This window comes from Nannobrachium achirus (genome assembly GCF_963921795.1).
Source record: "Nannobrachium achirus genome assembly, chromosome: 17".
Classification (NCBI taxonomy): domain Eukaryota; kingdom Metazoa; phylum Chordata; class Actinopteri; order Myctophiformes; family Myctophidae; genus Nannobrachium; species Nannobrachium achirus.
In genome coordinates this window covers 41,607,289-41,619,788 of record NC_137824.1, presented here as the reverse complement: position 1 = coordinate 41,619,788, position 12,500 = coordinate 41,607,289, and the positions used below count along the sequence as shown (strand labels likewise).

Sequence of the window (12,500 nt, the reverse complement as noted above, 5' to 3'; positions counted from 1 at the left end):
ATACTGTGTACACACGCACACGCACGCACGCACGCACGCGCAAGCACACACACTCACACACACACACACACACACACACACACACACACACACACACACACACACACACACACACACACACACACACACACACACACTGACATTACTGATATAACTGATATTACTGATGACCATTTTCCCCACCAAACACCAACTGGATGCGGCGCATTCATTTCCCCCAGTGGGGAAAAACTTTTTCACCGCGCAGCAACACCTAGAAATAGAACAGCGGCGTATCGGTTGGCTGTTTTGGCGCGTGCCCTCCGCGGCCGGTGTGTGTTTGTTCCCCTTTAGATTTCCGAGGAAGCCGTCGAGTTCCATTAACTTCAGTACGGTATGAAAAACAAACTTATAGAGACCCTGAAACTTGCTGGAGTTATGTATTCCAATCCGACTCAATCAGATTCATTGAGGCTGAGCTTTTGGTCGAGATCCTGTTACCGTTGCGTTCTAATGCATTTTAAAGAGCAAAATTGATTTGAAAACAGTCCCCCGGAGAAACTATTGATTCACGAATGACATTCAAACGTCCGTGACTAACCACACTGTATGTTCTGCCATCTCTCTCTCTCTCTCTCTCTCTCTCTCTCTCTCTCTCTCTGAAAATTCACCTTTCAGGAGGCCAGAGGCGTAGTTAGGCCAGTCAATCTAAGCTAAAAAAGGGCCTGACCCAAAAGAATTGCAATGGTAAACATCCAGGGTTTTTAATGATCCTTAGGGTCATCCAAAAAACATGTTTGAAAGTTTTCCATTATATTCTTAGTGGATCAGGGTAAATTCAGGGGGTTCAAGTTTGGGTCCCAAGACCCCCCAAAAAAATCTTCTTTAAGTAGCATGTGAGGGGTCTAACTAGGGGTTATTCGTGATTCTGCATCGCAAGCATTTGTTTTGCATGAAAAACATTCCTCGGGCTAAAAACGGACCCACAAAACTATGGTTTAGTGATGGTTTAGTGACGAGTCATCACTTTTCACTTTTTCCTTCCAGGCATTTCCTGTTCAAGACCTCGTCGGGGACCACTCCCCTCTTCAGCAGCTCGTCGCCCGGCTACCCTCTGACCTCGGGGACGGTGTACTCGCCGCCCCCCCCGCCTGCTGCCCCCGGAACACCTTCTCGCGCTCCGCCTTCAAGCTGAAGAAGCCGTCCAAGTACTGCAGCTGGAAGTGTGCCGCCGTCACGGCCATCTCTGCCGCCGCCTCTGCTGGCCATCCTGCTGTCCTACTTCATAGGTAGGGAGGGGGGGAGGGGTTACGCGTGCCTGCGCGCCGTTGTTGTCGGGTGAAAACCTTGTATATGTCCAAAACCGCTAGTTTTATATTTATCTCTCTTTTCTTTTCTTTTTTATCCCACGATTTTGTAACCCATTTTTCACCTGAGTGTCAAATATCTAATGTAATCCTGGGCGCTACACTCCCTATGCCAACCTGGGGAGAGCAACGGACTGACATGAGGAGTCCAAGTTGCTTATTTTCACCTGACAGGGGGGAGCTTCCCCGGCTGGACAAGTGGAGATAGCACGTGGAAGGAACGCGTTATTCCAACCAGTTCCTTTCCCCTTCATCAGGCGTCCCGGCTGGCCAGGGGGAGGCTTTATAATTTTAATAATGATTTAAAATAGTGAAAATAGCAGACACAGTCTTTCCCTCTCTCTCTCTCTCTCTCTCTCTCTCATACACACACTCACACATGCAAGCACGCACGCGCGCACGCACGCACAACGCACACACACTCTCTCTCTATCTCTCTCTCTCTCTCACACACACACACACACACACACACACACACACACACACACACACACACACACACACATACACACACACACACACACACACACACACACACACACACACACACAGCATATAGCATGTCAGTTGATTGTATTTAGTCTTGTCCTAAAGTAGAGCGTGTGCACTTGAGCACTGCGTTGTTTATCAAAGGAAATCTCATTGAGTCAAATAAGTGTGGTGGTCTGCGGCGCCAGTCCACATGATGAAAATGAGTTTTATTTGATTTGATGTATAATATGCACAAGCATTACGTAGCTGTAGGACAGCTGCCCTCGTTCCCATCTCACACTGCTATTTCAACATGCCTTTCAATGGGCCAATTCCTGTCTGTCAGTGGTGGTAAAAGTACTCAAATGTTTTACTTAAGTCAAAGTATCAAATACTGCAATGTAGTAAAAGTCTGGTATTAAAAATGTACTAGTTGAGTAAAAGTAAGAAAGTATTGGCATCAAATGTACTAAAGTACCACAAGTAAAATACTCATTATGCAGATTCCCAAGTTTTTTGTATAAATGAACGTTTTTTCTTTTTTTCTTTTTTTTTATATGCGTGCGATGCAACACATTATGAGCTTGTAGATAGACTGGTTAATGTATGTTTTGTAATAATAATTAAAATCTACTAGAGTAACTAAAGTGTTCAAATAATTGTAGTGGAATAAAAGTAAAATATTTGCCTCGAGAAGAGTAGAAGTAAGTACAGAAAATTGGAAATACTCTGGTAAAGAAAAATACCCCAAAATAATCCACAGGTTGAGAACCACTGCTTTACACCACTGCTGTCTGTGTGTGTGTTGTAAAGTGAGTGGTAAACAACAGTGAGCAGGACACAGATAAATCATGTTTTACTCATCGCACCCACACCATCTCCTTTATTTATGTCATTTCATTGATTTTGTGTTAATCATGTTGTTTGTTATTCATGTCAGAATGCCTGGGTAGGCACCGAGGCTATTCATGTCATCATTTTAATTGTGCTTTGGCAACACATGTCAATTGTCATGCCAATAAAGCCTGTGGAATTGAATTGGATTGAGTGAATGGCTGAAACGATGAGATTGCTAATCATCCAAGTCGAATTTAACATGGAAATGCATTCTCGATCAGCAGCGAGAGAGAAAGAGATATATAGTGTGTGTGTGTGTGTGTGTGTGTGTGTGTGTGTGTGTGTGTGTGTGTGTGTGTGTGTGTGTGTGTGTGTGTGTGTGTGTGTGTGTGTGTGTGTGTGTGTGTGTGTGTGTGTGTGTGTGTGTGTGTTTGTGTGTCTGAGAGAGAGAGAGACAATACACTCTCAAAAAGCCTGATTTAAAATAGTTTTTTGAGCTCTATACGTTTATTTTACCATTCCATACAAACTACAGGGACTACCTTTACATTTTTTATGCGATGTTCAGAAGTAGGTCAATAAGTTACTGTTTTGCCAGATTGTTAATTTAAATGTGAGTCCCAGTCCCAGAGCTACAGTGGAGGGGGAGGTAGATGGTGATATTGGGGACGTTGAGTGAACAGGGGCATCTGTGACATGTTAGCATGGATTTGGAGAAGGAACAAACCAGTGAAATTACTTTCCATACAAGCTACAACGATTTGCAGTTGCAAAATATAGCCTTAAAAATAGACAAATAGGAAACAAAGAAATAGGCTAAGTCAGATAACAGGGCACAGATCGCAAGAACAATGGCTTCCATTAAAGCCTGCCGTTTCTATTGGCTTGGATTCCCCATCGATGATGTCACTGGTAGGCGGGTTTCTGAACTGCCCACAGCCCTACTATGAGAGACAGACCGAGTACGAGAAAAAAAGTGCTGTTTTATCATGAACATTAGTGAGGACCAATTATATGAACATGGGTGGAAAAGTGGTCGTCCTTTAAGTGGTTAAATGTTCTATGCAGCCCCACCATCATGTCTTCAGATTAAATCTGAAACTGCATTGTGATCATGACTGAGCTGTAAACAAAATAATAAAAAAATAATAAGAAATCTAGCTGAGAAAGTGGAAATTAGTTTTTGTTCTGGTGGATGTTAAAACTTTCCCTAAACCCAAGCCATCCATCCGATCCGTCCAAAAAATGCTGTTGGAAACCAAATGCTAGTCTCCCGCGGCGCCATATCAGAAGTTTCTGACTTATCAGTCATCTGCAGTCCCATTCGACAAGTAGGTAAACACAGACAGACAGACAAACACACACGCGCACACACACTCTCACACGCACGCACGCACGCACAAACACACGCAGAGGAAGAAAAGCCTACAGTGCAGGACAGCCAGGCTGTTTGGGGAGTTAACCAAGCCAGCGGGGAAGTGCAGGGCTGCTCACTGATCTGGGGCCAGCCGTGTGACAGATGCAGTCAAAGGAATGGCAGGTACTTACAGAGAAAATGCTTACCGAGCACCTGAGGAACCCGGGACGAAACGAGAGTGAGGCAGAGACTGACGGAGTCTGACAACTATCTGCTAGAGAGAGAGAGAGAGGGGGGGGGGGGGGGGGGGGGGGTTGATAGCAGTGGTGTAAAGTAACTGTATTTAAGTGCAATTTTGAGGTATTTTTACTTTTGTATTTGAGTATTTCCAATTTCCAATACTTTTTTTCTACTCCACTACATCTCAGATGAAAATATTGTACTTTTGCTCCACTACATTTATTTGAAAACTTTAGTTACCCATTACTTTGTAGATTTTGATTATAAAAACATACATTTTTCCACTTGAACCCTATTTTCAAAAGACTTTTACACAATTAGACATTCTTCATATCTTCAAATACTTTTGTACTTTTACAAATTTTGAATTCCAGACTTTTACTTGTAAGAGTACTTATACATTGCATTATTGATACTTTTACTTAAGTAAAGAATGTGAGTACTTTTTCCACCACTGGGGGGGAGAGAGAGAGAGAGAGAGGGAGAGGGAGAGGGAGAGAGAGAATACGTACAGTATGCAGGAGAATGAGTGAATGTGAGGGGAGGTATTGATTTGATTTCCTCCTCAACCTCACCTGTTTGTGCGTGTATTTGTGGGCGTGTGCATTTGTGTGTGTGTGTGCGCGTGTCCGCGCGTGCGTGAGTGCGTGCGTGCGTGCGTGTGTGTCCTAGAGGAAGCAGATGTGTCACTGTGACTGTGTATTGACCCCGCCCCCCCCTGGGACCAGAGTCAACAGATGGGGAATCTGAGGAAACTATGGCATCAGCAGTAAAAACAACCTCTCAACACCTTCGCATTAATTATTCATATATAAGACTCCTTTAAAAAAAAAATATATATATATATATATATATATATATATATATATATATATATATATTATACACACACACACACACACAAACATATACAGATACATATTGTATTGTTGTTGTCGGGGCTTTACTTTACTAAAGAAATGTACAAATTTGAAACTTGGAGATACAAGATTTCTGCCTGACAGTGACGATATATATACATGTATATGTCACAGTTTTTTAGAGTTTCAGTGAAATTGAGAACAGGAGTGCTCGTCGCGGGGCGGGGCGGAACAAGCAGTCGCTTTGATCCACAACAACGACAACGACAACGTAGCGTCGGCAGGAATGATAGCGCCTCACCCCACGGAGGTTAGGGTTAGGCGTTATCAAGGTGAATTGATCCAGGTGGTGGTAGGGGTGTGTGGTGAACGACAAAACGAGCGCTCTTACCCCAGTCTCACTGAGTTAACCAAACTGACTGTAACATATATATATATAAAATCAGCTCACCTGAGTTGCTCTGTCTTTCCAGAGTTCATACAGTCAGTGTGAATGTGTGAACAGGTGCCCACAGTTGGGAGTTGCATCAAAGGAATCGCTAGCACCCCCCCCCCCCCAGCCCCCAACCCCCAACCCCTTACGTTCCCTCCTTGTGAAGTTGAATTGCACCTACTGTACATAAATGCATACTGTGAAGTTGAATATATTAATCTGTTGCACATAGAACACTCTGTGAAGATGTTTACAAAAGTTAAGTACAGTACAGTAGCAACTACTGGAAAAATATGCTGTTGGCGTATAGAATATGCCAAACTTTTTGCACAAGTACATCTGAGGATGCTCTTTTCTTTTCCTGTTGCTCTTTTTGCCTTTTGCACTCCTTTTTAGATTATTATTATTATTATTTTTAGATGTGGTTTGATGTTATTATATTGTTTTTTTTTTTTTTTTTTTTTTTTGATATACGACTGCATTGACTGAAGGATGCCAAACAAAAACAAATTTTACTCTTATGTACCTGTACAAAAGACGTAACAATAAAGTACAACCTTGAACCTTGAACCTCGAAGGTGAATCCATGGACTCCTGGACCTCAGTGGGTTTTGCGTCACACACAGACACAGATCATCGCTGTCAGACACAAACGTTACTTTTAAGGACATTTAAAAAAAAAAAGAACCTGGTTCCAGTGGATCAAATGCGGTTATTATTTTATCACAAGCTCTTGTTATTACTTTTTATTGGTTAAATATTTATAAAAAAAAACATTTTCAATCTGGTGTCTCTATTTTGGGCATGTCGGGCAAATATTTTACAAGCTCTTGTAGCTGTAGATCTGCTGTTTTTGCGACTTTTGCGCTACGTTATCATATACAACAAAATAGCCTATATAAGTAAGGCTTCATTGGTTAAAGGATGTAGCCTGGCATGGCCAGACTAACATCACTCACTGTGTGATAAAGCCACCCCATATTTGCATACTGGGCCCTGATTGGTCCCTCACTACTTCGGAGGGAGTAAAATCACAACTGATAGCCGTGCCTGACCAAATCTGCCGAGGGCACTTTCTTTCTTTGTTTTGTTGCAATGGCAGATTCGTCTGGTTTCCAGGCTATGAAGGATGACCAATAGCATTACATTATGAAAAGAGATACACGGTTTATGCCCGAGAGCGAACCCAACAGCAGCTTATCGTCACTGTCAGGCAGAAACCTTGTATCTCCAAGTTTAAAACTTGAATGTTTTTTCGTAAATTAAAGCCCTACTTCATCATACAAAAGTGTTGCACAAAAGTAGTGAAAATAGCTGATCTACAAGCACACAACGCCTCGCGGTGCGAGGCGTTGTGTGCTTATAGATCGGCTGTTTTCACTAGTTTAATTCATTTTTAAAATGATAAATACAAAACCAACGGTTTTGGACATACAAGGTTTCCACCCGACAGCGACGCTATGTTCATTTCACTTTTCTATTTGTGTTCCATTCACTGTAGGTTTACATGGTGGGTTACATTCACTCATGTGCTATTGTACACTCTGCCCGTGGCCCTGTGCAGCTCAGACTTGCCAAAAATGCTAATAATCAGCTTAAATGTGGGAACATGGAAAAATCGGCTTCCTGAGTCAGGCCCTAGTCTATGCCAGGGTTCAATGCCCGTGTGCTATTTTACATGGACTGGATTGAGGAGAAAAGTTCATGCTGGCAGGCGTACAGTTTTGTATTTTCATAGTAGGCCGGGGTATATATTATCTTTGCTGTCAGTTGTCCAAAACCTTTTTTTTTATCTATATACCGGTAACATTTTAGAAAATGAAAATGTGTGTGTGTTCTATTTTACATGGACTGGATTGAGGAGAAAAGTTCATGCTGGCAGGCGTACAGTTTTGTACATTTTCATAGTAGGCCGGGGTATATATTATCGTTGCTGTCAATTGTCCAAAACCTTTTTTTTCTATATACCGGTAACATTTTAGAAAATGAAAATGTGTGTGTGTGTGTGTGTGTGTGTGTGTGTGTGTGTGTGTGTGTGTGTGTGTGTGTGTGTGTGTGTGTGTGTGTGTGTGTGTGTGTGTGTGTGTGTGTGTGTGTGTGTGTGTGTGTGTGTGTGTGTGTGTGTGTGTGTGTGTGTGTGTGTGTGTATTATCCACCGTGTGTGAGCCTGTCCTCGCTTGAAGTGTGTGTGCGCGCGCGCCTGCGTATGTGCATGAATATCCCAATGGAGTGCCCTTGAGAGCAATATGTGTGTCCTCCAAAGCGGATCAAGGCCCCTAGCCTTGGGCACTCAGACAAACCCATCCTCTGTGGAGCGTTGCACACACACACACACACACACACACACACACACACACACACACACACACACACACACACACGTCGAGCTGACAAAACATAGGAGGGGTGGAAGCGCTCTAAAGACGCCAAGGTGCTCTAAATATTTCCTGATGCATTGTGGGTGGGCACAGCCATCGTTTGCTAGCACGGTCCCGTTAGCTGTTGAATAGCTTTGAGCGTACTTAACAAACGTAATATTCTTTCTTTCATTGTCCATCACCATCTTCATTTACAAGGTCTCACTCTTGCTGAGTCGCTATAGAGCACTGGTGCCATGCAGTTTACACTTCGTGTGGTTGAAATGAAACAAGTTCACAGGTGTTCTTCATTGGATTTCCTCTCTTGTGTGTTTAGTCTCGGTGCTGCCTCGCAAGCAATCACGGCCGCGTCAATAAAAAATGTGAAAGCATTCGCTTTATAGTTATACATACTGTTTACTCCTTTAGTTCAATCAAATCGCTCGGTTTGGAATGCAACCCTAGCCGTGGGCCCTAATGAAATGAGTGCATGCAATGTTACACCGCTAGCTAGTTATTCATTCATATCATTATAGTCTGCGGATGGCAGTGAGAGGTAAATATAATTTAAGTCAACATGGGGCGCTTTCATGGCAAAGTCCCTTCTCATGGCAAAGTGAGATTTTAGCCCGTAGCTAATGGAACAGTCACACAGGGGCGTCACAAGGGGGAGGGTGGGGGGTGGGACTGAGTTACTAGGGCCCAAAGTGGAGGCTATTGAAACTTTAGCTATTGAAAGCTCACAGCGCGGCACCGAGTGCTGCGCTGCGAGCTTGTAGATCTACTATTTTTGAAAAGTCGTGAAAATGTGTGCAAATCTTTGTAACTCAAATTTTGCTTCTGGGTGGGTCCCTGGAACTAAATATTTTGAGATGGGGGTCCGTGTCCAAATACATATCATTTTGGGGGTCCTTGACATGAAAAAGTTTGAGCACCACTGACATGGAAACATAGGTTTCTTGCACACATTTTCAAGATTAAAAAAAAATAGCAAGCTCTACAAGCTCACAGGGGTGGGACTGAGTTACTAGGGCCCAAAGTGGAGGCTATTGAAACTTTAGCTATTGAAAGCTCGGTGCCGCGCTGTGAGCTTGTATATCTGCTATTTTTCAATAGTTAACATTCATGGGGGGCCCGCAGTGAATCCTTGTACCCAGGGCCCAGAATCTGGTGTGACGCCCCTGCCTTCACCTAATGTTAGGTTTAGCCCTGGCTTGCTGCCCTGCTCTGGAGCGTACGGTTAAAACAGACTTTCCAGGGGTTAAATGAAGAGAATCAAAACTGAAATTGGTTTGTAAGTATGAAGATAATGCATAGATATCAAGACAGATTTAGCCATCCCAGACACCACGGGGGAGGAAATTGTCAAACTCACTTATTTTCAGCTGATAGGAGGAGATCATATCAAATCTTTCATACTGCATGTCTTTCATGCAATAACACTGTGATGTTATAAGATCCACTTCTCGCTTTTTCTGTAATGGCTGAAGTCTGAATGGAATTAAATTAACCACCAAATCAAGTTTAAAACTGTTACCAAGTTACTTGGTTCGACTTTAGGAAAGACATGAAGTGGCTGCATCTTTCAGGCAGCTATGATATCATTACAATGGAGAATTTGGGGGATATGTCACCGAATGCAGTATAATACAGTATGTATCGATGAGCAATTATTATGATTTATTTTTTCATATGAAAGTAGAGTTACAAAATGAGGTAGATTGACTTTAACACCTTCTAAGCCAAGGGGAGCCCCTTAATGTTAAAACCGTACTATATCGCACATCCCCCCAGGGACTCTCAGCCACGTCGTACATTCCCGGACTTTGTCTTTAAAACCGGAATAAAAGCTTTTGATCCGAAAATCGGCGATCGTCTAACCTTCCCTAGTCACCACTCGTGCACTGATAGCTCATGCAGACCGTGCATGAAGCAGAGGTGACGTCAGCGCCTCTCCTTCTCCAAGGCTACTCCCAGCCATCCGTTTGCTGTCTGCACACTCGAGCTCCTACAGCAGCCATGCTTGGGGCTATGCTAGCGAAACTTTTCAGTTCTGTTCTTCAGTCACACATGGACTATTTGCGGGGACATTTACGTGAAAGGATCGCGCACGCGAAACGCACGGGGACATCGACGATCGGCCAAAACCCCCATTCTATCCCAACGGAAATCGAGAAAATCATGGTGAGTTACTGGCCTGGGGAAAAAAAAAAAAGAAAAAACAGCGGCGCTGTTCAAGATGGAGGGGCTGCGGGGTCATGTTTATAAACATAATATTATGTCTCAGATCACAATACAATAATAGAAATGTCACGGCTAATCTACCAACCACCATTCTATTTCGGACGTCAAGGTGTTAAATATCTCTTACATTTGATTACTATTATCTGCTATCCATTGAAGGATTGTTGGGGCTCAGGTAAACTAAAACTGTTCCATCAATCAGAAATGACAGAAGCAATTCAGAGGCAATATTATTGTTTTGTTCAGTGTCCACCAACTGATGGCCATACTGCAAATCTGGAAAAGTCTGATTGGTTAGGCTATGATGCCTTATAGATTCTGTGAATTAAGCTTTGGCATCTTGGGAAGCTGGATGTGATAAAATCACCGGTAGACTAATAAAAGAGAGGAGAAAGCGAGGGAAAACATCGTCCTTATTTAACTTCCCCAAAAGCGTCATGACATGGACATGCACAGAATTGTAAGTTCCTTGTCGGCTTTTACCATCCCCTTGTTGCTAACAAGCAGTCCAAGGCAGCTGGGACTGTCAAAATAGCTCCAAAAAGCCTGTGTCTGTGAAAGCGTCTTTACCTCAGTGAATACTTGTATTTTGCAACTTTTCCATTAACTCCCAAACCCCCTGTGGAGCCTTCAAATGGCTTTTCTTTGAAGTTATTTTGTCAATCCCTGTTGGACAGTTTGTTTACAGCAGTAAATGGAGCTTCCTGTTGAAGGTGGCTGAAACCCGCTTACCGGCTATGGAGCTATGCTTCTCCTCATGTCCAAATACGATAAAATGCCAACACATGCCAACAACGTCACAATGCACATACACACGCATGATAGCAGTGGTGTAAAGTAACTTAAGTACATTTATTAAGTGCTGTTGTACTTTAGTATTTCCAATTTCCAATACTTTTAATTCTACTCTCGGAGTCCAAATATTGTACTTTTGCTCCACTCCAATTATTTGACAACATACAGTACATTTGAAAACGTGAAATGGGACATTCTGCACAAGAGTATTACTGTACTGCAGTATTGATACTTTTACTTAAAGCTGTACTGTGGAAGCTGCTCAACTAGTGGTCAGTAGCGGTATTGCTTTTTTCTGCCGGAGTCGCCGCGGACCACCGGAACGGGGGTCCGCGGACCACCGCGGCCGTCACGAGCACCTCCGCCTCGCCGATACGATTCCGTAGAGCTTTAGATTCCCGTCATTTTTAGACCAGGATTGAGGGAGTAGCAAGCAAGATTCCTTCACCAATGTAAACACAGTTGCTGAGGGAAGCTACTTCCTTTAGAGACAGCAAGACTCGCTGTGATTGGCCGGTGGTGTATGATCGGCACTGTAATTGGCCGGTAGTGTATCATGTGGGAGATGACATCATTTTGCCGGGAAATTCTCCCCCCCTCACAACTCATAGAAAACATATAAAGAGAAGGCTTCAGAAGCTGAAAATAACAGAGTGGGTGTTCTAAAACTTTAGCGATTTAACAGTTAGGACAATTTTAAGATTTGTTTTATAAAAAAAGTTACATGGTATAACTTTAAGTAAAACATTTGAGTACTTTTTCTACCAATGGCCACTACATCACAGAACCCACATACATCCCAACAATGTCACAATGCACATAGTGCACACATGCACATCAGTGGTTCTCGCAGTATTATACTGATTTCTGAAGCCGTGTATCCCCTTCCCCTGACTACAGCAAAAAATTGTCATCAAATGTCCAGCTCCCATGCCAATATGTTCAAAATAAAACAGCATAATGGCAAATAAACATTGCTTTCTATTCAATAACGGTTGTGCTAATCAAGGTTTTGATGTAATTTGGTTTGACAATTTACAGATGAGCAGGTTCACACAAAGTCTGTCAATGTTTATCATTGACCATAACACTAAAATACACATTACCATTTTCTAGTTTTTTTCTCACGTACCCCCTGCAGTACCCCCGCATATCCCTAGGGGTAGACGTACCCCCATTTGAGAAACACTGCTGTACATAGATCATAAGTACACTGCAGTGCACACGAATAAACATGCCTAAACTCAAGCTTAAATTAAATTGAGTGTATTGAGTTTATTAAAGTTATACTGTGTAAGTTGCTAAACTAGTGGTCAGTAGCGGTATTGCTTTTTTTGGCAGTTTTTCGCCCGGAGTCACTCGCGGACCACCGGAGCGGCGCCGCAAACCCCCGCGACCGATACAAATCCGTGGAGGGGTAGAACGCATCTTTTCTGGACAGGATTTGGGGATTAAGAGGTTAAGAATCCTTCACCATGGTAAACACTGTAGCTGAGCGAGGCTACTTCCTGAAGACCCGGCAGTTAAGCTGTGATTGGCCGGTAGTGTATCATGTGTGTA

The 12,500-nt window shown here is 43.0% G+C and overlaps 1 protein-coding gene across 1 annotated transcript in view; it reads left to right on the top strand.

Moving 5' to 3' along the window:
- The window catches only part of tenm2a (teneurin transmembrane protein 2a), a gene marked incomplete at both ends in the record, with an annotated part of 398,840 nt that overhangs the window by 273,478 nt on the left and 112,862 nt on the right, over positions 1–12,500 (top strand). The window contains 3 exon segments of the mRNA XM_080746746.1: positions 1,027–1,120; positions 1,123–1,236; positions 1,238–1,268. Coding sequence (XP_080602872.1) covers positions 1,027–1,120; positions 1,123–1,236; positions 1,238–1,268 — 239 coding nt within the window.